The sequence below is a fragment of the Manis javanica genome, chromosome 2 (genome assembly GCF_040802235.1).
Source record: "Manis javanica isolate MJ-LG chromosome 2, MJ_LKY, whole genome shotgun sequence".
Lineage (NCBI taxonomy): Eukaryota > Metazoa > Chordata > Mammalia > Pholidota > Manidae > Manis > Manis javanica.
This window is the reverse complement of record NC_133157.1, coordinates 32,486,024-32,514,007: the sequence shown is the minus strand read 5'-3', so window position 1 is coordinate 32,514,007 and position 27,984 is coordinate 32,486,024. Positions and strand designations below refer to the sequence as shown.

The 27,984-nt window shown below is 38.0% G+C and overlaps 1 protein-coding gene across 1 annotated transcript in view; it reads left to right on the top strand.

The window, feature by feature from the left end:
• TDRD7 (tudor domain containing 7) overlaps positions 1-25,188 on the top strand; it is an 89,593-nt gene extending 64,405 nt beyond the window's left edge. Inside the window, exons 9-17 of the mRNA XM_037004250.2 lie at positions 3,472-3,583; positions 5,247-5,449; positions 6,414-6,548; positions 8,289-8,375; positions 13,632-13,766; positions 15,972-16,082; positions 17,971-18,473; positions 22,316-22,476; positions 24,732-25,188. Coding sequence (XP_036860145.1) covers positions 3,472-3,583; positions 5,247-5,449; positions 6,414-6,548; positions 8,289-8,375; positions 13,632-13,766; positions 15,972-16,082; positions 17,971-18,473; positions 22,316-22,476; positions 24,732-24,952 — 1,668 coding nt within the window. The 3' untranslated portion in view covers positions 24,953-25,188. The remainder of the gene's footprint in view (positions 1-3,471; positions 3,584-5,246; positions 5,450-6,413; positions 6,549-8,288; positions 8,376-13,631; positions 13,767-15,971; positions 16,083-17,970; positions 18,474-22,315; positions 22,477-24,731) is intronic.
• Positions 25,189-27,984: the final 2,796 nt, after the last annotated feature.

Genomic DNA, 27,984 nt, shown 5'->3' with positions numbered 1-27,984 from the left:
GCAGCCTCTGTTCTATAATATAAAACCTATTCCTCATGCCAGTGTCAGTCCCTGACAAAGAATCCCTTTTGTGTCAGAGTACAAATAACTAATCCCTGAACCAAGGTAAGACCATCAGGCACTCTCCCCTGAGACTGCCACCCCCAACCGCAATGGAAGGTGGTCAGAAAGGGATGCTTGCTGTTTCTTACCTTGTTTTTTTAGTAGAAGAGGCCCTGACCCTCTCTCTAGAAGTAAGCTTACCCTAAACCCTTAGCCACCCTTTGCTCCACAGATAAATTTGGAAATTCCTTAACCAAATCTACAGAGACATAACCTTTAAGCAATTTGACTTGACTTTAAAAATCTGAAAACAGGAAGTTTCAAAAAACCCCAGAAAATTGGCAACTCCTAATACTTGCCATATGACCCCTAAGTATTTACACAAGAGAAATGAAAACACAGGTCCACAAAAGGCTTGTGCTCATATGGTTGTAGCAGCTTTATTAATAGTCCCAAACTGGAAATAACCTAAATGTTCACCAACAGGTGAATGCATAAACAAATTGTAGGTTATCCATGTAATTCAACAAAAGAAGGAACTACTGAAAACACAATCACATGGATAAAATTCACAGGCTGCACAAGTGAAAGAGACACACAGAAGAGTTATACTGTCTGCTTCCAAATAAGTTGATATCTAAGGACAGGTAAAATTCATCTGTAGTGTCTGAAATCAGATCCGTGGTAACCTAGGACGGGAGGTAGTAGGGGCTTAACTGGAAAAGGGCAAAAGGAAACTTTTTGGAGTAGTGGACATGGTGATTGTATGGGTATATACTCTGTAAAAATCCATCACTTTAAAAGAGAATTTTTATTCAGTGTAAATTATACTTGGATTAAGTTTGAAAAAAATCTGGAAGAAGCTAAGGATCAAGTAGAGACCTGGAGCAGTGAGGAGCACAGTGCAATTAGCACTTGGGCATTCGCCCCCATTGCCCCTTAAGGGCTGTGTGCCCTTGATCAAACCTCTCCATCCCCTGGGCCTACAAAGTGGAGGCATTGGACTAAATCATTTGAGTCTGAGAGCTTGGTGCCCAAGGATACCCCTTAGTTCTCCTTTATATGTATCTGGAATGCCCTTCCCTGGGGACATCATCTCTGTGAAAACACTCCAGTCAACAGACCCTATCTTCACTGGAACTTCCTATGGGAAGGAGAACCACAGAGATGTCAGCCTTTAACAGAAGTGTTAAGAATGGCTAGGGAAGAAAGAAAACCAAGAAGGCAGTGCCATGGAAGCCAGAACAAGAAAGGGTCTCACAAAGGAGGTAGCAGCCAGCAGCGCCACTACTCTGATTGCCATGGGCTGGTGTTAGGAATAAAAGTATTTTGGTGTAAGTACAGCAGTAAGCTCTTAAGGCAGTGGTAGTTATAGCAGTTCTGGCCTGATCTTGTTCCCCACATCCCCGTGAAGCAGAGATGAATTTCTCCTTTTATTTGGAGAAACCCTAGCTACTTAGCTAGTCTTTTTTCTCTTGAACTGACCCATGCCTGACAGTGAATACCGGTTCCCTCTCTGCTCTCCGCTTGTTAGGTCCTTGGTGAGTATAGGAAATGGGAGCATGCAGTAACTCCCCCTCCAAAGGATGGTGCCAGTTTTGCCTGATCCAGATCCACATCCCAGGGGTCTGCTGGTTATCACTCTGGTGGTGCTGTGAGATATGACCATTGGGTGGTGCCAGAGAACCAAGAATGCACTGGAGCCTGATGCCTGGACTGTGAGCCTGCTTGTGCTGATTGCAGGGTATAAGGCACAGAAACTCTACTCAGATCTCACAGAGCAGAGGACATAGGACAGGGTGTGGTGAGAGTCAGACTGGCAATCCATGGACAAGTGTTTTACAGACTGCAGCTACCATACAAATTCATGGTATATCTGATTTGAAAAGAAAGTAAATGATAAGAAACAAGCTCCAAACATTACAGAAAGCCTTTGCAGATTTTGGAGCAGCATATTCTTTAGTCTGTTAATGCTAGGAATACATTCTGAATATCCCAGGAATCATAATTTCACATATTATGTCCTATTGTCAGACCATGTTATCTCCATGAACCAAGTTGTAGGTGGTGATAACTATTTAGGAAACAAAACTTGCCTGAATCCTGAGGCCTGTGGGAAGAAACAGCAGGTGCTAAATTGAGACTGGAGAAATGGACCCATACACTGAAATGACTGGCTTCTGATATGGGGACTCTATCAGAGTTCTGAACCTAAGGCAGCACTGAGTCAAGATATGGATGCTAAGAGATAATATTCTCCAGTATGGGATATACACACCCGAGGGACCCAGTTTCAGGTGGTCAGGGAAAGGCGTTAGTGGTTTCCTCTCCAACTCTTATTTTTCCCTGAGATTCTCTGCTGGGGAGAATTTTTGTTTTGTATGTTTAATACCATAATCCAGGTAGTAAGAATCTGGCCTGTGGACTTTATTTCCTGTAGAAAGTAAAAGGACCTGCCTCTGTTCCTTGCTGTCTCTCAGCCACGCCTTTGCCCTGGTTTTTGTTGTTTTGTTTTGTTTTGTTTTAATAACAGTCATCTACTTTAACCAGAGAAGCAGACTAGACTTTCAACACTTCCCTTCAGATTTTTAGTTATCATTCTAGATCACACCTTAATGTGTCTAGATTCTATTTTTCTAAAATAATAAGATTTCATTTATATAGTCCTTTTCAACAGGTTTTATTAAATCTCTAAAAATAATATCCAGGCTCTTAATGATCTGTGCTAATGGTGAGGAAAAGCCATGCAGGTTTCTGCAAACACAGAGCTCTGTCCAGCAGACTTGGGGCCTTTTGCTGAGCTTGATGAAGGCCTAATCCTGCTTTGCACTCCTGAAAAAAAAAAAAAGGAGTACCTATTTTTTACAGTGTAGTATTGTCATCCAAAGAAAGAATCTCAGTCTCTGGAAGTAAATGGCTGAGAGCAGGTTGTCAGAAATGCTGCCTGGAGGTTTTAGAATCTGATAAATACCCCCAGAGTGATGCCTCTCGAGAAACAAATACTGCTCCCTAAGGAGGTTTATCTTGAGTGGAAGTGTGTAAATCAATAGAGAACAAGGTGAATTAGGCACCTCTTATATTATAATGAGGCCAGTCAGGGCTGGCAGAACCAGATGGGTGTGCTGCTAAGCTGGCAACTACAAGGTATCAGATTTCAGTGGTCTTACCTGGTTCTTCCCTTTGGCCAAGGGGCAGCAGAGGGGCCTGGAAGTCAGAAGCCCTGGTTTCCCTGGTCCTGGCCCCAGCCTTTCTCTTCAGGCTTAGTCAGGGGCACCTCGCCTAGTACTTTCCAGCAGTGTGGTCCTACTTAACTTGCTGATTACGGAATAAGAAGGAGCCAATTAAATGTATCAGTTGTTTTTTTAAGAAGCGAGGATAAAGAATTTTATTTGAACCTCAATGTCATTGTTTTTGTTTTTATTATATTAGGTGTGCTATGTTGACTATGGTTTTACTGAATATATTGAAAAGAGCAAAGCATACAAATTGAACCCAAAATTCTGTTCACTCTCATTTCAAGCTACAAAGTGTAAGCTTGCAGGTAAGAGGAACCTCCTTTAAAGCTCTCTCCAGTTTGGTACATTATTACCATTGTACTTATGGTTGGTTAAGTATTAAATGTATTAAGTATTGCATGGTCTTACAGTGTGTTATTTATTGAAAAGTATAAATAAACTCATGTCTAATGTGGTCTTTATACAATGTGATCATTATGAAAATATAATGTTTTTGTTATGTTATATATAACATACATGATTTATTTTATTATAAAAATATTTTCTGGCATCTTTTTTGTTCTAACTGCCCTAGTAGTAACTGCTAGAGGCCCTGTATCCTGGGATTTGATCAGTTTGAATCATGTTTGACCTGTTGTAAAGTGATTCTCAGCTTCTTTTGCCCTGAGGTGGACTCTGTGGGTGCTGCTCACCAACTAACACACCTTCATGTGCCCAAGTGTGAGTTTAGCTACAAATCACATGCAGCCTTTGGCACATTTGATGAATCTATTCTCTTTCCTCCTTGGGGAAGCATAAAGAAATGCACGTGTGTGCAAATGACATTGTAGGGATAACCTGAAAGTATGGAGGATACAGTGGCCACGTTAATCATGAGGGAAGACATTGAAATATGTGTGCACCATGCCCGGAGAGCCTGAGCCAAATGCAGAAAATGATCAGAATTCTTTCATGAAAATTAGGCCAGTAAAGAAATACCTCCTTCCGAGCAAGGATGAGTCTTTATGTCAGAGGAGTTGAGTTTGTCTTTGTTAAATGAATCTGTTGGATGAATCTCAAGTAATTTTAAAAGCCTTTTATAAACCAGTAGGAGTTAGTTTTGAGAAGAACATACCAAGAGCACAAACAAGATTTCATGCTGACAAGAAAGATTTGATAAAAGCTGTGAAGTTACATGTCTGGAGAGCAAGAGAAAAGTAGCTCAGAGGTCATCAAGGCTTTTGTTTATGGACTTAAAGGGAAAAAATATAAAAATAGTATAGAAACACTGGGGAAATGGGAGCTAGTTTTAATTAGTTTATTAGGTTAACTTAGTGTTGTCATATACATGATACTTGGAATTACAGTTTTTAAAGAATTTGAAGAGTAATTAGATTACAATAAAATTCACCTAATCCCATGTTATAGTAAACACAATTTAATCTTTCTTTGATAAATCAGAAAGTTCTTTGATATCCTCAGGGTCATCTTGATTTACTTAAAGGGAAAAAAAGTGGTTGTCTAAGTTTCCAGTAAATGCATGTACATTTTATAAGAAATAATTTTGTATATTTAATTAGAAAACGTAAAACTCAAGGGTGTATTTATAGGAAGGACATAACAAACACATGACTGGTAGACGTAATCGGTAGCTTCTTATATGTATTAGTCTTTTCGTTTTAAATGTGTTTGTACATAAAGTGAAGGCTATTTCTCCTACAGTAGACATTCTGATTGATCATCAACTTCTTGTTTTAAGACTGCCTGCCTTAGTGTAATATTCAAAAGGTCATTCATCTTATACAGTTTAAAACTGAAACATAGGATGGGTAATGTAAAGAAGGTTGTAAAACAAAGCTTCCCTGAAAAATTTGTGAGAATTGCATAGTAGATTCATAATTATAATAAGTGGCCCAAACAAACACAATGAATCTATCTGAAAACGAGTTTGCTAATTAAGAGTAAATTAAAATATTCAATATTTTTCAGGGTTAGAAGTTCTAAGTGATGATCCTGGTTTAGTAAAGGTGGTTGAGTCTTTAACTTGTGGAAAGATCTTTGCAGTGGAAATACTTGAAAAAACGGATATCCCATTTGTTGTCCTGTATGATACCTCAGGAGAAGATGACATCAATATCAATGCTACCTGCTTAAAGGCCATATGTGACAAGTCACTAGAGGTTCACCTTCAGGTACCACTGGGAGGACCACTATTGTCATCTGTTATACAGATCATAGGAAAGAAAGTTATCAGAAAAGAATGCTATAAATTTTAGGCTAACAACAGAGACAGACTGCATATGTATTGAGAAAAAAAAAGTGGGGGCTAGAAGAGGGAAAAAAGGCCAAAACACAATGGTAAATATTAAGTATTGGATTTTTGTTGTATTTTCCAGTTTCTACAATGAGCATGTATTCATTTTATATTAAATTGTTTTGCAAAGACAATAGGGGAGGGTGATACAAAAGGGGGGAAAAATAGATCAGTAAAGATGTTTGTTATTAGCTTTAGCACTTTTAAAATGCACTTTCCAAAGAAGGAAACCTTTAAGAAAAGAATAGAGCAGTCACTCTGAAGAACAGGATGAGATGTTAAAAGTGATCACGTTAAAGACTTCATAGCAACACTGGGAAAATATCTGTTTTAACAAAGCAGTAATGAACTAACTATCTTTATATTGTGATATGACTAAATTTTGCTAAACTTAAACCTTTACTATGTTACAAGTTTTAAAAATTACTAAAACTCAGATTACAAAGTAGGCTGGTTGGGATCGATTTTGTGAGTTTTTTATTTTGATTTCTGCTGTTGTTACAAAAATAATGTTTATGTAATTCTTTTTCTAAGTTAATGGGGAAAAATAAGACAAAGTTAAAGATATTCTTAGCCTTTCAGATAAAAAAAAATGGAATGTAGTAATGAGTTAATGTATGCAAAATGTCCACTTTGTGCCTAACACGTGATATCAGAACCTTTTGAAAAGAGAGTTATCCAAGTTAGCTTTTCACATTTAAGTTATGAATTTCATTCTATCCTCCAACTTAACTTAAATTTTAAAAAGGGCTTTTAATGAGATATTTAGGTAGATACCCCTTAAGTAGGTAAGAGCTATGCTCTGTTCTCATCCTTGATGTGTCTGTCCTTTGTTGTTCCAGGTTGATGCCATGTACACAAATGTCAAAGTGACTAACATTTTCTCTGACGGCACACTCTACTGCCAGGTGCCTTGTAAGGGCCTGAACAAGCTCAACAACCTGCTGCATAAGATAGAGGGCTATTTCCATTGTAAGGTAGGTGGAGTACCACCCACCTCTAAAATTAGTCCTAAAATTGCAAGTGAGTGGTCACTAAATTGTATAAGTGTGTGTAACTTTTGAATAGTTTCAGGTGGAATCTCTAGAATAGTGGGTGAGAGCCCAGACTGCAGAACTTAAAACAAAACACCAAACTATTGGTTTCTACATTGTAAAATGAGGATAATAATTGTGTGTGGACCCATAGGATTGTCAAAAGGACTGGTCACAAGACTGCTTACCACAGCGCCTGGCACATAGTAAGTGCTCACAACAGGTAGATTTGTTATTGACAAGGTGCAGCTGATGCTCCTACAGGGCAGCTGCCTGTGACTCTGCTAGAGCCAGCTGGCTCCTCTGCCTCGGGCAGATGAAACCTTGGGATTTAGGAGAATAAAACTTCTGAGGCATCACTCCCCAAGCTCTTTATGGTCTCTGGGAACCTACCATCTCAGTTAATGTGGTTCTATAGTTTAAATGTATTAATAAGCTCCTTACTCTTTGATTCTAGTATTCTTTTCTGACTCGGGATCTGTAGAGGTTTTAAGGTACTAAGGTGATTTCCTTACCTCCATTAAGACATTATTGTCATAATCCAGAATATGCTCTGATTTTTAAGTGACTAAATTATAGTTATAATGCTGCTTCAACCTTGACACCTTCACTACATGAAGGAAACCCTCTAACCTACAAAGAACACCAAGTGCCCTATGGCACTCATTTGCAGAATAGTATTTTAGTTATTTGGGTATTCGTTTGCCTTACTAGGATGTAGGTTTCTTGAGTGCAGAGACAGAACCTTAACCAGGTAATGGTAAGCACTCAATTCATTTAGGTGCTGTAGTGTCTAGTGTCTTACATAGAATATGTATTCCAACATATTTGCTAAATCAGGTTAAATCTGAATTCAGGCTACAGCCTAGAATTGAAGCATTAGATCTATATCCTTACCTCTTTCTGTGTTACAGATGTCTTAGATATATCTCAAGATCATTACTTAGGTTTGCTTTACAATCTATCTTGGAGAAATCTGAGACCACCCCCAGAGAGGCTGACTCACATGCATGCATACGCTTATAACCTGTGGTGATGAAAAGAGCCTTTGCTAGTCCCCAGTGCTCTGGTGACCTGAGTGCAGACATTGCTTCCCGGGAGAGTAGAAACATTCATCCTGAACAAGAGGGACCATAGCAAGCTCCCAGCTTCAAACTACTACAGGAAGAGGAGGATGCAGAGTCTACAGCTATGACTTGTTGCCATTTCACTGATACTGATGTCCATATTTGTGTCGGTAACGTTTGGAATTAATATCTTATCTTTGAAGTTAAATGTTAAAAGATGAAAAGAAGAGGCCTTATGGACAGGTAGCCCAACCTGCTCACTTTTATCCAGGCTGTTTTCCTTTTTGTCAGATTCATCCTTGCTCTTCATGTTTAACTGATGGCGCTGGAGCCAGGATGAATCATACTGACCTCCATGCTAACATTTTTAGACATTTTGACAGGACTGATTTATGATCTGTGGGCAGGGGAGGAGAGTAGATGACTGCCGTCAGCAAAGGCATAAGAAACAGGCTTAAAGTTCTATAAGCCCTGCATCTGCTGCAGCCCATTCCTCACAGGAAGACCGCTTACGTGCGGGTGAGTGGCCGGCTGTGCCACAGCCTTGCTTTCCAATGGTGTAGCAATATGCCCTTTGCTAAAAGTAATAAAAGTGTCATGCATTTCTCTTTTGTAGCATATGACCTCCAAGTACTTCGTTTCATTACCCTTCTGTGGGAAAATCTGCCTCTTCTGTTGCAAAGGAAAATGGTTACGAGTAGAGGTAAAATCAGTCACTTGACTTTTTTTAAAACTTATTATGAAATATTGCAGACAAGTTTTTTTTTAAAAATGGAATCAGCACCCATGTACTCATCACTAGTTTGAAAAATAAAATATGACCGATGTGGTTGATACCCGCTTTCTACATCCCCTTCTCCTCCCATCCCTGGGGGTGCTTGCCAGCTGAGTTTGGTGATCCTCATTCCTATGAGTTTCTTTAAATTTTTACTCTCTCTGTATCTATATATACACACTTTACTGTCTATATATCCTAATATAGAGAAATGAATATGTATAGAGAATATATCAAAATAAATGAAGTATAATGAAATGAATAAATGTTTATACATTTCATGTAAATAGTAAAATGTACTGCGCCTTCTGAAGCATGCTTTTTCATTTACGATGTTATTGAGGTTCTCGCATGTTGATGTGTGCAGCTCTAGTTCATTAGTCTTCACTGCTGTGTGATATAACCACATGTGAATATGCTGAAGTTGTTACTTCATTCTCCTGATGATGGATACTTAGATTGTCTATAGATTTTTATTTAAACAGCGCTACCATGACCCTTCCTGTGCATGTCTCCCGGGGTATATATGTAGGAGTGGAATTTCTGGGCATAGGGAATGCATATCTTCAACTTCATTAAGATGCTGCCTAATTGCTCTCCCAACTCACCCTTCCATTGAGAGTTCTGGCTTCTTGGGCAGGGATCAGATCCTCCTTCCCTCCTGCCCAAAGGATGGCCTTGACTTCGTTGTTCACATATTCCTCTGTTTTCAGTCCCTAATAATTGTCTTATTTTCCTGTAAGCTAAGTTATGAATTTGAAAGGAGGTTTTTTGTATTTCATCACATATTGCTGTATGTTTTTCAGAGGCAGGTTTTGGATTTTTGTGGTTGCTATTTCTTTCATTCTTTTATATTTAGTGTGCCCAATTGCTAAAAGTACAAATTTGAGCTTGATTTTATTCTGTTTTTGGTTTTTTTTTCTGTTTTTCTTTTGTTATAGAAGTTCTAAATCTAGACACAAGGACCTCTATTTTCAGGGGGGTTCCTGAACCACTGGAATTGTACCAAATTGTGTATTATGCATTTTGGGGGGAAGGTATCTGTAATTTCTATAAGATTCTCAAACCAACCCTAAGAAGATAAGAACCATTGCTTTATTGATTTTTTAATACCTCATAACATTTTGGTAGCCTAATTATAGCGATTTTCCCTTTATTTAAATAAATTTTGGTCATGTCTACTTTAATGAAAGCAACAATTTTGAAGTAATTATTATAATTAATATGAATGTATGTTATGTCAGAAGGCTGAGATCTGGGTTTATATGACAAAGAGTTGTGTGCTTAGTCATAAATTTCAAAAACATGAGTCATTCAAAAGAACATGGCATTGTTTGACTTTTAGAGCTCTGTGTTGTTTAGTGTACAGTACGAAAATGTACAAATGCTTGATTTTTTTTAACTTTTTATTTTGAAATAATTTCAGACTTTTAGAAAGTTGCAAAAATAGTTCCAAAGAGTTCTCATAGGCCCTTTACCCATCACCTCCAATTATTAACATATTGCATTACCTTATCGAAACCAGGAAATTAACATTAACACAGAATTATTAACTAATCTGCAGAATGTACTGACATTTCCAAGACTGTCCCATAAATATCCTTTTTCAGGTCCAGGACCCCAAGTTATATTTAGTTGTCATGACTTCTTAGTGTTTCTCCAGCCTGGCAGTTGCCCTGTCTTTCTTTCTTCGTAGCTTTGGAGGAGTAGCAGTATTTTATAGAGTATCTCTCAACTTGAGTTTCCTCTTATGTAGAATCAGGTTATGCCTTTTTTGGCAAAAAATGCCTTTTCAATGCATGCTCAAATACTCTAGTTAAATACCTAGTATCATTTTTATTACTATCAAATTGTGTATTGTCTGCCTTTGAGGAAACGAAAGTGTTCATTTCATTCTTTTTGTAGTGCATAGAAATTTAGGGAAGGAAAAGTGATTAATGAAAGCAGATCTTATAAATACAATGACGTATTTATTCTTGACATTGTAAGTTGTCTAAGCTTTATTTAGTGCCTGTACATTCCGAACATATTCCACACACCCAGCCAACACTCTTCAGTGGCCATGATGCTCCCGGTTCCCTCCAAATACATTCTGAATGGTCTGTATTCACTTTTTACACCACCTTCCAGTCATTCCTCAGCCTCTGCTGTCTGACTTCCTGGTACTCCATCAGAGAGTCAGTTTTGCAGCAGCACCTTAATCACACAGTCCAGTTAGTATCTTCCAGGTCTTAGTTTCCCAGACCTCCTTTGATGCATCTTACAGTGTAAAAACTTAAAATGCTCTCCTCACTAGGTTACCATGTTGTCAAATATGCCTAATTTTCTTCATGGTGTTCTAATGATTCCTTCTCTTATTTCTCACCAAGACATCTCTCCCGCCCCCATCTATGAAGTGTCAATGTCAGTGTGACCTGGCCCACCCCTCTTTTCATTTTCTGTATCCTTCTAGGCAGTCCAGCTCATAGGTTCAGTTACTATCTCAGTCCTAATTACTCCACAGATTGTTTCCCAGGCCTTGATGATCTTCAGATTTGGGCAAAAGCCAGCCTCATTGTCTTTCTCACAAACTCCTCAAGCTCTATGTGTCTGAAACCAAAATTATCTTCCCCTGTCCTTGTCTTCCTCTTATGTTTGTATTTTGGTGACACCTTCATTCATGCAACCATTCAAGTTGTTCCTTAAGAGTTATCTTTGACTCCTACATTTTCCTCAGCTCCCAGGGCAACTAAACCAAACCCTGCCATTCTTACCACCTAGATGACTGCAGTAGCACCCCAGCTGGTCCCTGTGCTTTCGTCTCCCTCCAGTAGAGCTCTGTAACCACTAGAGCGAGCAATTCAAAATGCGAGTGACAGCAAATGATAATATGTCCAACTTTTAATGGGGCTTACTATTTTTCAGATGGTAAATGTTGTTTAAACGTGATGGATTTCATTTAATCTTCACAAAACCTTTTTATCTCCTTTCTTAGTGATGAGGAAAGTTACTCAGCTAGAAAGTGGGAGAGCTGGAATTAAAACCAAATCTGTCTGATTCCAAAACCCTCATCCAGTCTTACCACCAACAATACATGGCCTTTTATAAAGCTGATCATCTCATTCTTCTTCATTGGGGTTTTTCTTATCTCCAGGGTAGAGTCTGAGTTCCTTAAGACAGGGTACCTGGCTGCCCAAGACTGTGCCTTTGCCTTTCTCCTGGCTGACCTCATGCCTTGCCCTCTCTCTCACTTGATGCTCCAGTGTAACCAAAATGCACGTAGACCCCACATGTAGGAAATATATGTGTCTTTCCCCATCCTCTCCCCTCTTCGTGACATGTTCAGATTAGCCTCTAACTAAGGTCTACCTCTGAAAATTTTGTGAAATTGGAGTAAAAGGAAATTAGTGGAAAAGCTAATAAAAAATGTCCAATAAATATGATTATTTCTTAAAGGAACAAAAACTTACACAATTTAAATTACCCAGCCAAAGACAGGCTATGCAACATTAAAGTGATGCAGAAAACTAATGACATGAATAGGCTTATGAGACAATAAGTGAAAAATGGTCAGTTATGAAATAGTATATACAAATATGTTTGAATTTTTATAAATCTAATTTTTTTGTAAATGCATGGATAAAAGGCAAAGGATAATTGTAATCTATACTAAATTAAATTTAATTTTATATCATTCTTTAAATTTTCTATACTAGGGGCATTTTACTAAAACAAGAAGAAAAAAGTAAATTTTAAAGAAAAGTACCAATTCTAGACATTCCCTCCTCCTGAAAGCTTGCCCTAACAAGTACTTCCTCACTGGGCCAGGTACCCATCCTCTGGGCTCTCACAGGATCCTGTGTATAACTTTAGTGTTGCCCTTTAGTGCATTATATTATGATTGTATATTTGTGTCATCTCTCATAAGACTTGGAGCTCTTTCAATGGGAAGATATATCTCTGTGGCCGAGTTATACCTGGTTATAGTAAGTATTCAGTATATTCCATCCATACTAATATACATATTCAGTATATATGTTTGAATAAATACACATAAAAATACTGCCCTATAGTACTGCTTATGTTCATCATGTCTTAGAGTAAAAAAATCAATGCTGTTATATTAATAAGCACTCCTGGGGCAGCAGAAAAAGGCTTTACTTTGCATATATCTGACTCCCATGCCAAGAGTGGTCCGTCTCTCCTTGACAGTTTCCTACTGAGGGCACCACCAGTCTCAAGGTAGAGGTTAGTGCAGCTGTAGGCATGAAGTCCTTGTCCAGATAACCATCCCAATGGGACTGTATTTCACAATGTAACTATATTAAGTGATAACAAAATCACAAGAGCATATTAAGGGAAGTGATGGGCATTTAAAAGTGCACTCAGGACAGTGACTGCAATGGGGTATGGGTGGGGACTTGATAATATAGGTGAATATAGTAACCACATTGTTTTTCATGTGAAAATTTCATAAGAGTGTATATCAATAATACCTTAATAAAAAAAAAGTGCACCCAGAATCTTATATTGAGATGTGGTTGTTTGATCACAGATAGGTAATTACTACTTTGATTTAATGTATAATCTTCCCATTTAAAAACTACTAATGTGTGTTTATTTTTCCTTTCTATGACTTTCTGAGTTTCACTTTTTTAGTTTTGGACAAGTAATAGAAATTATCGTGGGGTTATCTGATGAAGCTATAAAATACCAAAATATATTATGATTTTAAAATATATAGGATGTACCTACTACAAGTAAAATGCTGAATATTCTCTATTCTTTATTTCCTCATTGCTAAGATAGTCGTTTTTTTCTTATATTTTAATATTTTGGAGAATAGACTGTGTCATAATCAGCAATATATTTATAATTGTGTATCAAATTGCTTTATAATCAGTAGTGTCCCAGAATCGAAAACATAATAAATATTACTATAGTTATGAATTTTACTGATTGTTATTGGATTAGTGCTTATTACTGATTAAATGAGTTAACAACTAGATGTTGAAATAAATGCCACTGTAAAAGAAAACCTATTTGGTAAATAAGTACATTTTAAAAATAAGAGAAAATTTAAGTAACACTGATGGTCTTTGTTGCTTTTTATATGCAGTCTAGAGTCATACAAACTGTAATGGCACAGAAGCATTTTGGCCATTTCGACATGCTAACACATGAGCCAACACTGTCTCATTGCAGATCACGAACATTCACAGCAGCCGAGCTCTTGATGTTCAATTCCTGGACTCTGGCACTGTGACATCCGTAAAAGTGTCTGAGCTCAGGGAAATTCCCCCACGGTTTCTACAAGAAATGATTGCAATACCACCTCAGGTACTATATGTTACAAGTCTGCCAAAGCTGGCAGAGATTTGGATGTATTGGTAATCATGTGAGATGTCCTCTCAGTTTTGATCTAGATAATGATTGAAGTCCCAAGTTTGCAACAAAATTGGAAATGGTCAAATGTGGTTGTTCACTAATTTTTGGATGTAAAACTTACAGAGTATTTTGTTTGATAAATATTTGCTTTCAAGCATGTCTAGTCATCATACTATGCTGTCTACTTAGAGGTTCCATTTTAATAATTAGAGTCCAGTGCTGACTTCTATGTAGTTTTAGGTTATTGTATGTAAATATTTACTTCTACATTTCTTAGCTTCATTAGGTAACCATTCTCTTTGGAAATCTGTATATTTAATCATTTTCTTATATGACCTTTCCCCCATAGATTCTGGTAAAACGATTAACTTAGGTCTATCCTTCTTCTGTTGGTAAAAATTCAGATGACAAGAATTTTGAATTATTTTGAATTAGTTAAAATTGTTAAGAACTACCTCCTACCTTTAGGAGAAATAGAGGATTTTGTACAGAAGTCAGTCATTTTTTTTAAGAATAAAATTGTTCAATACTGTATAATTTCAAAAGGCCCCTTGACTTATGTTTGCCAAAAGATATCCTATGCCATTAAAACTCAGTGCATAAAAAGCACTTGACTATAATTAGTGTGGCTTTTATAATTTTTCTCACTTTAGTCACCATTGCTTTTTCTAAAATATTACAGAGAAGTTTTTAATCTTGTATTCAAGCCTGTTTTCAAAATCACTTATTTTTATTGCTGCTCAGCCATAATATTGAAAATTATTAGATCTTTAAGTGCTCCTTTCACTTGATAACACCTCTAGCCTCTGAACTCCTTGTTAGAACATCAGTCCAGGGCCAGCCTTACCTGGAAAAGGTTTCCTGGACTGGAGGAGAAGGTGGGATCCATCCTCCTGCTTCTGACTGAAAGTCACACAAATAGTACCTTCTTTGTGCTATAGCATTGAAAGTCACTACAGATTTTTTTCTGTTAATTTTATCTAGATTTGTTATTTGATAAATGTGAAGTTGGGGAACCTTAAAACCCAGCTAGAGCCAAGCCTCTGGCTAACATCTCCACAAGAGCTCTAAGTCAGAGTAGCAAAATGATGGCCTGTCTGTCCCATCTGACCATGAATATGGGTTTACACTCTTGGCTGTTACAATGTTTAAAATGTGAATTGGTTGCCAAGATTTAAAATCCGGAAATTTCCTCTGTGGGATGGCACCCTCTGGGAGCTTGGGAACTGGCCTTCTCTTCTGCAGGGACCGCCTGGCCCCTGCAGGTGTTGGAGGTGCTCTCTCTGCTGTAAGCGGCCTTCTCCCCGTCGAGAAATGTCCCTCAGCCAGGCAGCATGGTGAGGGACTGGAGCCCCCGAGAGAGGAGGGTGTGGCAGAGAAGATGGAAGGAGATCAGAGAGGACAGCAGGAAACCAGGCATCCTGGAGTAGATTTCATCTCCTTCACAAAGTTGTCCCCATCAATTCAAAGGCTTCCATGCAACTGAAGGGAGCCCCTGGGGTCACCTTTTACTCCCTGTTGTAGCCATTATACAGGCTTGTGCAGTGACAGTAGGAGGTTAAGAGCTTTGAGGAAAATGAGGCTTTTAGGTACCAATGGGTTCAGGTTTTCTGACCCTCCCTAATTCTCATTACAACTTCCTTCAGAATGTGAGCACAATGCGTGGCATCCTGCAGACACTCAGGAAATGCTGAATGAAGCGTGTAAGCCTCCAAAAAGATTTTTGCAACAGGAGTCAGACTTCATCCAAATGACACTTCATTTTCTTTCAGTTGGGCTTAGACAGAAGACCTACATATAAGTCCCAGTTCTCTTTACAGCTTTGTGATCTACCCAGTCTCTCTGAGTCCATTTCATCATCTGTAAAGTGGGATCACAGTGCTGATGATGTACCATGTAGAAGTATCGTAGGCAGGAAATGTGAAGTGCCTAGTATAAGCCCGGCTCATATAGGGATAGAGCTAATAGTAGGAATATAAATAGAGCCAGAAACATAGCAGATGCTCCAGCCCAAGAGCTGTGATTGTCATTATGAGCTATTGCTTGCTTTCCATTTTGGCAGTATCTGATTTGTAGGAAAATAGTATTGACATGACTCATAAGTACCTGTGTTAAGATGATGATTGTGTTTGCTTTTCCATCATGTTTCCTTTTCAGGCTTTAAAGTGCTGTTTGGCAGATCTTCCACAGTCTATTGGCATGTGGACACCAGATGCTGTGCTTTGGTTAAGAGATTCTGTTTTGAATTGCTCGGACTGCAGCATTAAGGTTGGTTATCTTAGGGGTCTTGATATATTTAGAAAGGGAGCTGTCAGCCAGAAGGGTGCATTTGTTTCTTGTGAAAGAATTTTATCTTACTATAAACTGATGCTTTCACATCTTACACATTTTTATAGTTAAGAGATTGGTTTCATGAGATATTTCATGGTGAAATTTTTATTTAAGATTTATCCTGTATCTCCAATTTATTTTTAAGTTCTTTATATAATTTTTCCATTATTAAGAAAGTAGAAGATACAGTTCTCTGCTCCTGTTTTGCTCCATGGTAAGAAGTTAAGTCCCCAGCAGAGGAACTAAATATCTCTTGATAAAGTGTTTCTAAAGATCATTTAAATAAGTCCTCTATTTCTTTTTCCCTGAAGTAGACTAGATTATAAGCAAATCTTTTGTTAATAATCTTGGTTTTTACCTCTTTTCCTAAAGTTTGTTAAACTGCTTTATTTCACTGGCTCTTGTTTCTCCTTCTGCACTTTTGCATCTTCATATCAGAAACATTGCTCATATTCCCAAGAATAGTAACATAAGATGATTTCTATTTTAACTGATGCAAATAATATCATTTTATATAAGCACTTGACAATGAAATGTCCTTGAGCAATATCTTCATGAAGATCTCTAAATTATATTCTAGTTCACACTGATTTTCCTATGTTTATACTCTACAACTGTGTTTATACTGTACAATTACACAATTATATACTATTTTATATTCTTTGTTTGCCACATGATAGTATTGTTTTCTCAACTATGTTTTAAGCTCAATACCAGAGTACTCAATAAAAATATTTTTAATCATTGATTTTTTGATAATGGTATTTCTGTATCATAAATATCAAAATGAATTAGCAGTCAGTACTTCATTATCACATCAAAGGATGGATTCAAATAGATTCATCTTGCTAGGAAAAAAACGTTAAGTAAATTACAATAGATGGATCGCCTAGTCTCCCTCTCTTCATACTTGTGTCTCTGCCTTTCATTCCTAGCCCTGTTCATAAAAACAGAGATGTGGCCAGAAGTCTTTCATTTTTGTCATTCCTGAGACAAACAGGAGTTGCCAATGAGAATTATTGGTTGCCCAGCCCTTTGGGACACACAGCAGTACAATCCCCATTATCAGTGTGTGGTTTTCCCATGTAGACACTCACCCCTGGAGCAGAAAGAGGTAGCTAGGTAGTCAAAGGTCTCCTGGGCAACAGGTGCAGATCTGTAATTTTGGCTCACTGGCTAGTGCTTCTGCCCAATTTTCCTCTCCAGGTCCTTCTCCCCGCATGTAACTGGGGGAGGGGTTAAAGGGTGAGGGCAGATATTAGGACCAAACAAGGAATTTGGACCAGAGGTCCGAAAGGGTATGGTGAGTGGCAGAGCTTTTTCCTTCCCTTCCCAGTCTGAGGGCACGTACACCAGCCTGAGTAGAATGTATATGGAACATTTTGCCATCATTGTGATGATTTTATATCAGTTGAAGCTAGAAGATGAACATATGGGGATTCATCACACTATTCTTTCTACTTTAAGTGTTTTTAAATGTCATTAAGTTAAAAATAAATAAAATGTCATAAATTAAAATTTAATCATGATATATGGTATCGCTTCTTCTCAGTGATAATGACCTCTAGCAGAGTTTTTTGAGGTCAGTAAACTTTTCATGTCCATAAACTTGCTGGTTTCTAGACTGTTTTGACTTAAGAGCTTATTCATTGCTACAGTTATGATAGATAATTCATCTTACCTTAAATAAAATTAGTTTAAGCAAACTGGGTTTTTGTTTTTGTTTTTTTCAAAATACTGTTTTAATATTTTAGTTACTATAACTGCCTCCTGGAATTCAGTATGAACTTGGATTTCCTGAATTACTTTTTTGTGTTTTCCAAAGGTAACAAAAGTGGATGAAACCAGAGGGGTCACACATGTTTATTTATTCACTCCTAAGAACTTCCCCGATCCTCATCGCAGCATTAATCGCCAGATCACAAATGCAGATGTGTGGAAGCATCAGAAGGATGTGATTTTGAGCGCCATACCCAATGCGGGTAGTTCTCCTAGCAGTAAAAGCACTAACAACCCCATTGCAGGCCATCCTGGAGAGAATTTCAGAAAGAACGTCACAGATGTCATCAAAATATCCGTGGTGGATCATACCAACTCTTACTCCATGGAGGAACTGCCACCTCCTGTTCACATGTCAAAGCCAGGGGAACATATGGATGTGTATGTGCCTGTGGCCTGTCACCCAGGCTACTTTATCATCCAGCCATGGCAAGAGATACATAAGTTGGAAGTTCTGATGGAAGAGATGATTCTGTATTACAGTGCGTCAGAAGAGCACCACATAGCAGTGGAAAAAGACCAAGTGTATGCTGCAAAAGTGGAAAATAAGTAGGTCCTGGTACAAAGCATTTTGTTCTACCCCTAAGAAAAATGTGTAGAGTGATACCGAGTCCTTAATCCCTCCAGGGGAACCTTGAACTGCATGAATGGGAATTTTGAATGTGAAACGAGACTAAGGAATTGTGTAATATTCTAACATTTAAAATGATGTCATTTATCTAAAAATCTAGGGACCATATTCTTGTTAAAACCTAACCGTATCTAAAGTGAAGGTTCAACTGTTTTTTCTGCCTTCCTATTAGAAAAAAAAACCTTTGTTGTTTTCAGAAGATGTTTTTTAATTTAAAATGACATTTTAATTTAAAAAATGAAATGTCTATTTTACAAAAGTTAGAAAATACAAAAAGAATAAGAAAATCAGCCAACCTGACTTAACCTTTGTTTAACTATTTATGTGTTTCTTCTGGGTTTTTTTTCTATACATATTCATATAATTGGTATTTTTTATTATATATAAATTAATACCTACTTTTTTCACCTAACATAATCCTGGGAACATTTTTTCATGTGATAAAAATCTCTTCATAAACATTTTTAATGGCTGAGTAATAGCCCATCATAGTCATAATTTACTTACTCTCTTTTGCTATGTGGGATTTTTTTCTCCCAGATTTTTCACTGTTATAAATAATATTGAACATGTATCTTTGTTCTCATCTCACATTATTTATTTATAGGGTAGATTCCTATCCCGTAAATGTTTGAGTGACAAAATTCCTGATAGATGTTGTCAGTTACTTCCCAGAGAACTTGGGTCACCTTTTATAAGGTTCAAGAATGCATATTTCACTGTTCTTTGGCCTTTGGACAGCGAGAGCCCTAATTCCTAATACTTGTTTAGCACTTTAGTCTGTTTTCCCATATTTTCACATTTGGATCCATGCCCTCCTCTCCCAAAGTCCCCTAGTATATACTGGTTCCAACCCAGGGAAGCCCAAGCATTATACTTTATACTCAAGGCCATGAAAGCCCTGGAAAATGGCACAACTGCTCCTGTCCAGTCCCCTTTGCCATTTTGTAGGGGAAATGACCAAGCTTACTTTGATGATGACACACAGGAAAAACGGTCTCCCCTCCCCAACACACACCAGACACAAACACATATGCACACACCCCAAAACTCAGTTTATAAGGTCAAACATATTATTTTTCTATGAAATACTTTCATTATTTCCTAAGATAGCAAGCATATGCATTTATAAAATTGTGATATTTCCATGGGAGGAAAAACCTGATTTTTAACTCCTAAAGAATGAAAAGTATAGTAGCTCTCATTTTAAAAAGCATCCAGCTTATATGTTGCAAGCTCTTCATCCTCAAAAAACCAACCTTACTATGTCATGTTACTTATAATCATAAGTTTAAATGGGTTTAATTCAATATGAAAACATTATTGATGTGTATCTGTCTCAATCAGAACTCTGCAGAATAATTTAATCACAGTAAAAACCAAACTAATGTTACTGTTATCTTAGGGGAAGATTAATTATGATAGTCGTAGGGAGGTCCTACTTGAAGGCAAGCGTTGTGTGGGGTGGAGAACCCATAAACTGAAGGCCTGTAACTGGGACTTCAGATTCTACCCTGCATCCCCATGGGGCAAATAGCCCTGCCCCAGGCCACTTGGGCTTTAACCAGTTAATTTGTCCCCAGATAATCAAGGGCTATTCTATAGGTAGGAACAGGCTACCTGACATTATAGAAAACTTTATGAACTGAATCACTGTAAAGTGTTTAGAATTTCTATCTTGCTTATGATCCAGGATGATTCACTAAACCTTGTTCCCAACTCTGGTAAGTTAAGACTTACGAATTTCAGGTACATTTATTACAGTGGTTTCCAAGTCTATTTCAGGTAAGAATAACCTGGAAAACCTGTTAAAAATGCAGATTCTCCCAGGCTTCCTGAATCAGTACCTCTGGAATGGAACCCCAGAATCTGTTTTTTTAACAAACCCTCCAGATTATTCACAAGCAGCCTTGCACTGATACTGGTGATCTAGTCCAAACAGAAGCCTTTATTTAAGCTATGCATTTTGAAAATCTAGGTACAACACATAGGTTTTCCGATGGCTCTCTCCTCATTGTTCTGTATCTCGTTTATAAACTGGAAGTACACCGCATGTCATTTGGTCTGTACAATTTATAGACCATGGTATAGGTGGAAACCAAAGGTTTTTCAACTCCCTTTTCACTTACACAAATTAACAATCTGTACCAAACCGGCATTTCTACGTAAGAAAATTTCTTCTTAACTTGATCTGAGGTTCTTATATTTACACAGCCTATTTTCATTCTAATAATAATGATAATCATGATGATGGCCACCATTTGCCAAGCACCTATTATATGCCAAGTAGTATGCTAGGCACTATATATGTGTGTATGTATATATATATATATATGTAATAATTTCTGTAAGTTAATTAAAATTAATATTACACATGAGATAACAGGCTCCGAGAGGTTAAGAACCCTAGGTGACACAACTGAAAATGGCCCAGATGGGACTCCAGCTTATGTCTGTCCTCCAAAGCCCATGTACTTATTACGATTCCTTTTCATATCCCTGTGGTCTCTGTGAGTCATGGATTACTGCTTGCTCTCAATTTGGCTCAGCTGAAGGTTTCTGGAGTTTTCCCCAGAAGTCCCCAATCACATACAATGTTTAAGGCTGGCCCCTTTGTAGCGTTCTTACTGTATTTCACCCGGTAGCAGCTGTGTGGGGTTCCTGTACCCGTTCTCCACTAGAGTGCGCTGGCTGGAGCGTCTGGAGAGTCTGTCCAGTCTGGGCAGCCCCAGCCCAGCAGCATGTTGCAGTGAAGGGTCTGCTGTTCCACTGGGCTTGGAGCTTATGGCAGCTACACCTGTTTCGGAGGATATCTGGGTCTGTGGCCTCACCATTCAGGAGCAGACAGTGCTTCCATAGACACCTTCCTTTTAGACATTATGAACAATTTTCCTTTCCTTAGTGTAATCATACTCTTCATATAATCAAGACCATAGGACTTTAAAATGGTCCTTAATATCTTAACTTTGAAGTTTAGACTTTTCTAATTTCAATGATAATGATGTACACCCAGAGGGGTAAATACATATTCTTGTGAATTTCTTCCTAGCACCTTGAACTCCAGATGTGAAGCCATGCTCCTCCTTTTCCCCCATACTGGCAGGCTAGGTTTTATTTTATTTTGTTTTTTAGTGTCCTTACTTGGCATAATTAAAGTTGTCAACTTTGCGTTCAAAACTTTTAATATCTCTCCTCAGCCTCCCTTCCCAGGCTGACTTCTCTTCCACTCCCCACACATTCCACCTTCCAGCCCTGCTGTAGTGCTGCTCTGCCCCAGACGGCCACGCCCTATCGAGTCTTCTCTGCTTTTCTTATTCTGCGACTTCAGCCTGGTCTCCTCCCACTTGCCTCCCTCTTTCCGTCTTCCACACATGGACCTTGTCCCAGACTGGTGCCCATCTCTGTCTCCCCGTTGGAATGCAGGGATTTCCGAGCCTTGTCCTGATCATCCTCCTTGGCATCTAATCATTCTTCTTAGTGATGGTTTGGGTTTATATGTTGTTCTCCTGCACTAGCTCCATGAGGCCTGTAAAAGGATGTTGAGTGAAAAAATCCCATCACATGAGCTGGTGGCAAAGCAGAGTAGTAACTCTGGAAAAAGAAAAAGCAAACTCTTTAAAAACTTCTTTGACAATACAGTTTTATATTTTGATAAACATCATTTGCATTAATTTTTCATTTTATCATGAATTGTTACCCTTAAAGCAGGTGTTGACTTTGTGTGTGTTTTCTTCTTCCTGTTTAATCCAACGCACTATAGGTGGTACAGGGTGCTTTTAAAAGGAATCCTTACCAACGGATTGGTATCTGTGTACGAGCTGGACTATGGCAAGCACGAATTAGTCAACATAAGAAAAGTACAACCCTTAGTGGACATGTTCCGGAAGCTGCCTTTCCAAGCAGTCACTGCTCAACTAGCAGGTAATTTCTGTGGAATTTGAACTCATGCCACAGCAATAGTTTCTATTATCATTTTGTTCTGTATACTTAGGGAGTACAGAGTCATTGGCTTATTGATTTAACTTTTTTTGCACAACTTCTCAACCGTAATAGAAATAATTTTGAATGATCTCTCACAGTCATGTGCTCCCACTATATCTGCTGTTTCTATTTTTCCATATTCTTTTCTGTCTGTGGTTTCATGTGCATTTCTAAAGCTGTAATCTTAGTACAGGTATAGCATTGCATTCTGCTTTCTTTATTTTTGGCATTCTTTTTCCTGATTACTTTTTGGGTGGTGGGTTGATGGTCTTGATAATGATTTTTAACAACTGCAAAAAATTCTATTTAATCAGCTATTTCCCTATTGTGAACATTTAGTTTGTTTATATTTTTATTGTACTATTAGAGAAAAGCCTGTAGCTATGTATACTAGCCAAAACAAACAAAAACAATGAAGCAGCCTAAATAACCAATAGGAGAACTCTGTACAATTAATACTTTGTTTTATTGCATAAATTATATCTACATAATGGGTGTTCAGTTATAATACATTCCTGGGTTATAGAATAAGACCGTTTTCATGGCTGAGTATCCATTTGCATTACAACTAACGGAATGCAAGTGTGTGATTTCACCATTCACATCAGCCTGTTGACTGTTATTAAAATTTGAGAAGCTAATAGGTGTACAGTCATTATACTATTGTCTAATGAGATTTCTGTTTTACCTTTTATGAAAGCAGTACAAATGTTGACTGCTCCTCTTTGTGTGCAGTAGTGAGATGGAGCCCACCCAGAGGTCAGCATTAGCAGAGGGTGCGGAGGCCAAAAGGGCTGAGGGACACAGGCACCTCCAGTCGCCTAGGGCTCCTCATGGGTATGGGGAGTTGTGACCACATGGTGCCAGAAGTGATTTGATCTCAGAAATGAAAAAAAACATGTATATAGATTCACCTTTTTTGACCAGCTTCTATTGGAGAGATGTATATTGCCTAATCCTGACATATTTGACAGTTTCTTTGTGTTTCCTGCTAGAATTCAAAGGAAACTCCCATGGTTGTTGGATATGAGCCCAAAATGTCATTTTTTTGCACATGGCATGGCTACCACTAGCCTATTTTGATCAAACCTCTAAGTGGTTTCTTCAAATTTAAAGGGTTACATTTTTTCCTTATTCACTTTTTAATGTTCAGGTTTTACTAACAACACATGTTAACCAGCATGGTGGCTCACTGGTGCTGTGTGCCAGGGACTCCACCACCACTTCACTTCGCTGAATCTCCCCCGCACTGGGAGGTTAGGCCTTGGTACTATCACTATTACACAGATCAGGAAACAGCAGCTGACAGACTACTCTTGGCTTCTCTTGCAGGAAATTCTTAATAATCAAAGAATTTAGCCTGCTCACTATAGACAGCAGGACTTTAAAATTATATGTGAACCTCAGACCTTCATCACTATGGGACATAATTTATAGTTTATCTAATTTAGTATATGTGGACTTAAATTATGTTAGTATAGTAGTTTCTTGAAAAATATATAGTCTTGACCCAGTTTTGTTTTAAAACCTAGTTTAGAATTCTCTAACCTGAGTTCTCAAGTTTAAAGTCATGGGGATTTAGAAATTCATGAGACTTAAAATTCATCTGGTCCAACCAGTTTATTTTATGGTAAGAAAACTGAAGCCTGAGAGATCAACTTATTTGCCCAAGGTCATACCACTTGTTAGAGAAAAAGTGAGAATGGTAACTGGGTCTCCAGACTTTAAATCCAGTGCTTTTACCATGATATTGTATATAATTTTGAAAATTTAGATACTGTAGGTATATTCTTTTTTTTTTTACTTATCTGGATATCAGGAAAAAATCTGTGAACAAGAGAAATGTCACTGACATCACTGATATTTGATTTCCCTTGGTTATCTCCGTTATCAGTTTAAGTCTACATATATTTTATGTAGAGAAATGGGGAGTAATTATAACTTCTTTTATAACAGCATCAAAGTCTCAAATGGACTTGTGTCTATAGGTAACAAGAAGTAGCCCTGTTCAGAATAGAAAAACTGTAAGCTGGACTGTTTTAAGGTTGTTCAGCAAAACTGGTTTTCATTTAGACAAGTCTAACCTGGTACTTTTCGCTCTTTTGGAAGTGACTGAATATAGTTTTCCATTATAATGGATCAAAGAAAGGCCCATTTGACTCTCACCCTCCTCACACCCCCTTTCTTTCTCCTAGGAGTGAAGTGGAGGCAGTGGTCCGAGGAGGCCTCAATGGTGTTTCGAAATCATGTGGAGAAGAGGCCTCTGGTGGCACTGGTGCAGACAGTTACAGAAAATGCCAGCCCTTGGGACCGGAAAGTAGTGGTCTATTTAGTGGACACATCGCTGCCAGACACAGATATCTGGATTCATGACTTCATGTCAGAGTATCTGGTAGAGCTTTCAAAAGTTAATTAATCACTGCTTCTGAGACCTTGTCAACTAATTCAGATTTTCAGCAATAACAAAATGTAGTAGGCTTAAAAAAAACACCTCTGCTACATGGCTCTGACTGCTGTGGGGATTGAAAGAATATGCTTATGTTTGGTGAAAGATATTTAACAAGTTTTGTTTTAACAAAATTGACTTTTCAAAGAAAATTATACTTGAATTATTACTATTTTATTAGAATAAAGTGTTTATCAATATAAAAATTGACTATCTTATTTTTAGGCTTTGTGATCTTAAGATGGAGTTTCCTTTTCTATTCCTGTTGTCTTCCTTGCAGTGCTGGATTTTTCTCCAATTACACTGAGAATTTCATGCCTTAACCCCACCCTGGTATGGCAGTGTGTCCCAAGGCAAGTGGTCACCAAGCTGTGCGGAGACTGTCCTGAGTGTTTAGCACATCAGCATTGCTGGCTGTGCTGCTAGAGGGGCAAGCCCAAGAAACCCAGGATGTTCCTCACCCTAAATCCTGAGTGCCTTCTCATTGCCCAGAGAGTCCAGACTGCAGACCCAGGTCTTCCACAGTCTCCCTCCTAGCCTTACCTCATTGTCCACCACTCCCTATACGAGCTACACTGGACCTTCACCTGGTCTCTGAAGCCCATGCATGTGCATCCAGGACAATCCATACTCCAAAACAAGCCTTTCTCCCCTGCAAACCATGCCTATTCTGTCCTCTCTGCCTGCAACTCACTCTCCCTGCACCATTTTTGCTTGTTCAGTACCTTCCCTGGCTCCCAGCCTGACCACGGCGCCTTCCCTGGTGCCTCTTGTACTCCACTATAAGGAGCATGCCTCTGTGGTGCCCAGGTCTCCTGAGCTTTCTGGTGTAGAACTAGTTGTCTGTGCACCAATCACCCCAGCTGGACTGTGAGCTTCTTAGAAGGGAAGGGACTTAGTTGTCCCTCTATCCAGTGAGGCACTGGTAGTTTGACAGTTGGTTCTGGCGGGTGTTGGGAGGGAGGGAGCCATGAGGCTTAGTGTCTTATGATTCCCATGTTGTAACTACTCCTGGTGTTGTTGAGTTCCTTCTAACAATGTGACACCACTGAATGTGGAACTGGGAAGAGATGCATCCAGATGGCTCCTGCAAGCCTGTATGATGGTCTCCAGAACACACCACTGTGTGCGTCTCCACAACAGACAGATGACACCTTGCACACATCACACATCAGGTACCCAGTATGTGCTTGCTAATTGATGGGCAGGATGGACTGACAGAAGAATAGGTTGGAGGCCTTAGTAGTGGATCAAAATGAGATGGGGAGGCCCTGGACTAGAGTGGAGCAATGGGAATGAAAAAAAATTTTAATTAAAAATTGAAGTTTTTAATCAGAATTATCAGAACTGACATCTTAGATACAGAAAATAGGGAAAAGGGGGTGTCAAAAGGTAAGCTAGGTCTTAAGTTCTGAGAACCTAGGATGATGATCCTTACTCTTGGAAGCTTAAATTTTTTATTTCAAACATACTGGGTTTAAGTGAATAGACCTCTGTGTGAAAATATGCATAAACTATTGGAAATATGGAGTGGACTTCAGGGGAGAAGACCAGCAGGAGATAAAATTCTTAAAGTCATTTGCTTATTTTTATTTGAGAAAATCTAGGAAAAATGAGAACAGAAAGAAGGTAATGACCAGATGTTTTAGGTTTTTCATGTAAAACATGTTAAAATTACTTTTCCAGCCTTTAAAAAATTTATATTTACTATTTATGATTAAAGTTATTAGAAATTCAGGAATGCTTATGCCAGTCAGTGATTTAATCATTTACGAGAAAATAAAAATACCCTGACATAAATGTTTAAGTGAAAAAAAAGTAGTATAAATTTTTTTATAATGGTTTCTTTCCATAGCAAAAAAAACAACTAAAAATCCTCAAATTGTCTAAGATAAGGAAGAGATTATTTCTATTTCACTGACTGCAGAAGTGTTGCCATTACTTTTTAAAATAAAGCAATGTGTTATATCCGTGCTAAAGAAACCTTTGAATTTTCATCAAGCTGCTGCTAGTGGCCATCTCTGAGGAGGACATTGTGAGGGAAACTTATTTTCAATACTTTTTTCTGTATTTTTTTTAAAAAACAGAATAGTCACTGTTTTTAAATAAAAAAGTAATGCTATCAAAAAAAATAAATAAAAATAAAGCAATGTGTTGTTGATGTAATGGAAAAATTAATCTGGTGCTAAAGCAATCTGACACACAAATGACTCTTGACTCATACCTCATACCGTCTTCAAAAGTCAATTCCAGGTGGATTGAAAGCCTACATGTGAGAGGCTAATGTAGAAAGATAACGTATGAAAATACCTTTATAATCCAGGAATAGGAAGGATGTCTTAAATGGGACTTGCCAAGTGCTAACAATAAAGGAAAAGATTGGTATACTAGACTGCATTAAAATGAAGAACACCTGTTTGTCAAAAGACATTAAGATGTAAAGGCAAAACACAGAGTGGAGGAATATATACACACACACACACACATACACACACACACACACTCACTCACTCACTCACTCACTCACTCACTCACTCACTCACTCAATAAAATACCCAGAAGCAAAATGGACAATACATTTTAACAAATACTTCCTGAAAGAGGAACTCCTTTAGGACAAAGGGAAATGCAAATTAAAACCTCAATGAGATACCACTACGCATGTACCAGAATGTTTCTATTTTTGTTAATTTCAAGTGTTGTTGAAGATGCATGTACTTCTGCAGGAGGATACTTGTAAAGAATGTTCACAGCAGCACTATTTGTATCAGCTAAAATCTAGAAACAAACTAAATGTCTATTAATAGTGAAGTGGATTTAAAAAATTTTTTGGTATATTCATGCACTTGAAAGCTCTATAGCAATGAGAGTAGAGAAGCTACAGCCCTATGAAACAACACAGATTACTCTCAAAACACAGAAATGAGCAAATGACAACTTTTGGAGGAAAATGGCAAGCAAGGAAGTGATTACCAGAAAGTCAAGAAAGTGATTATCCTTAG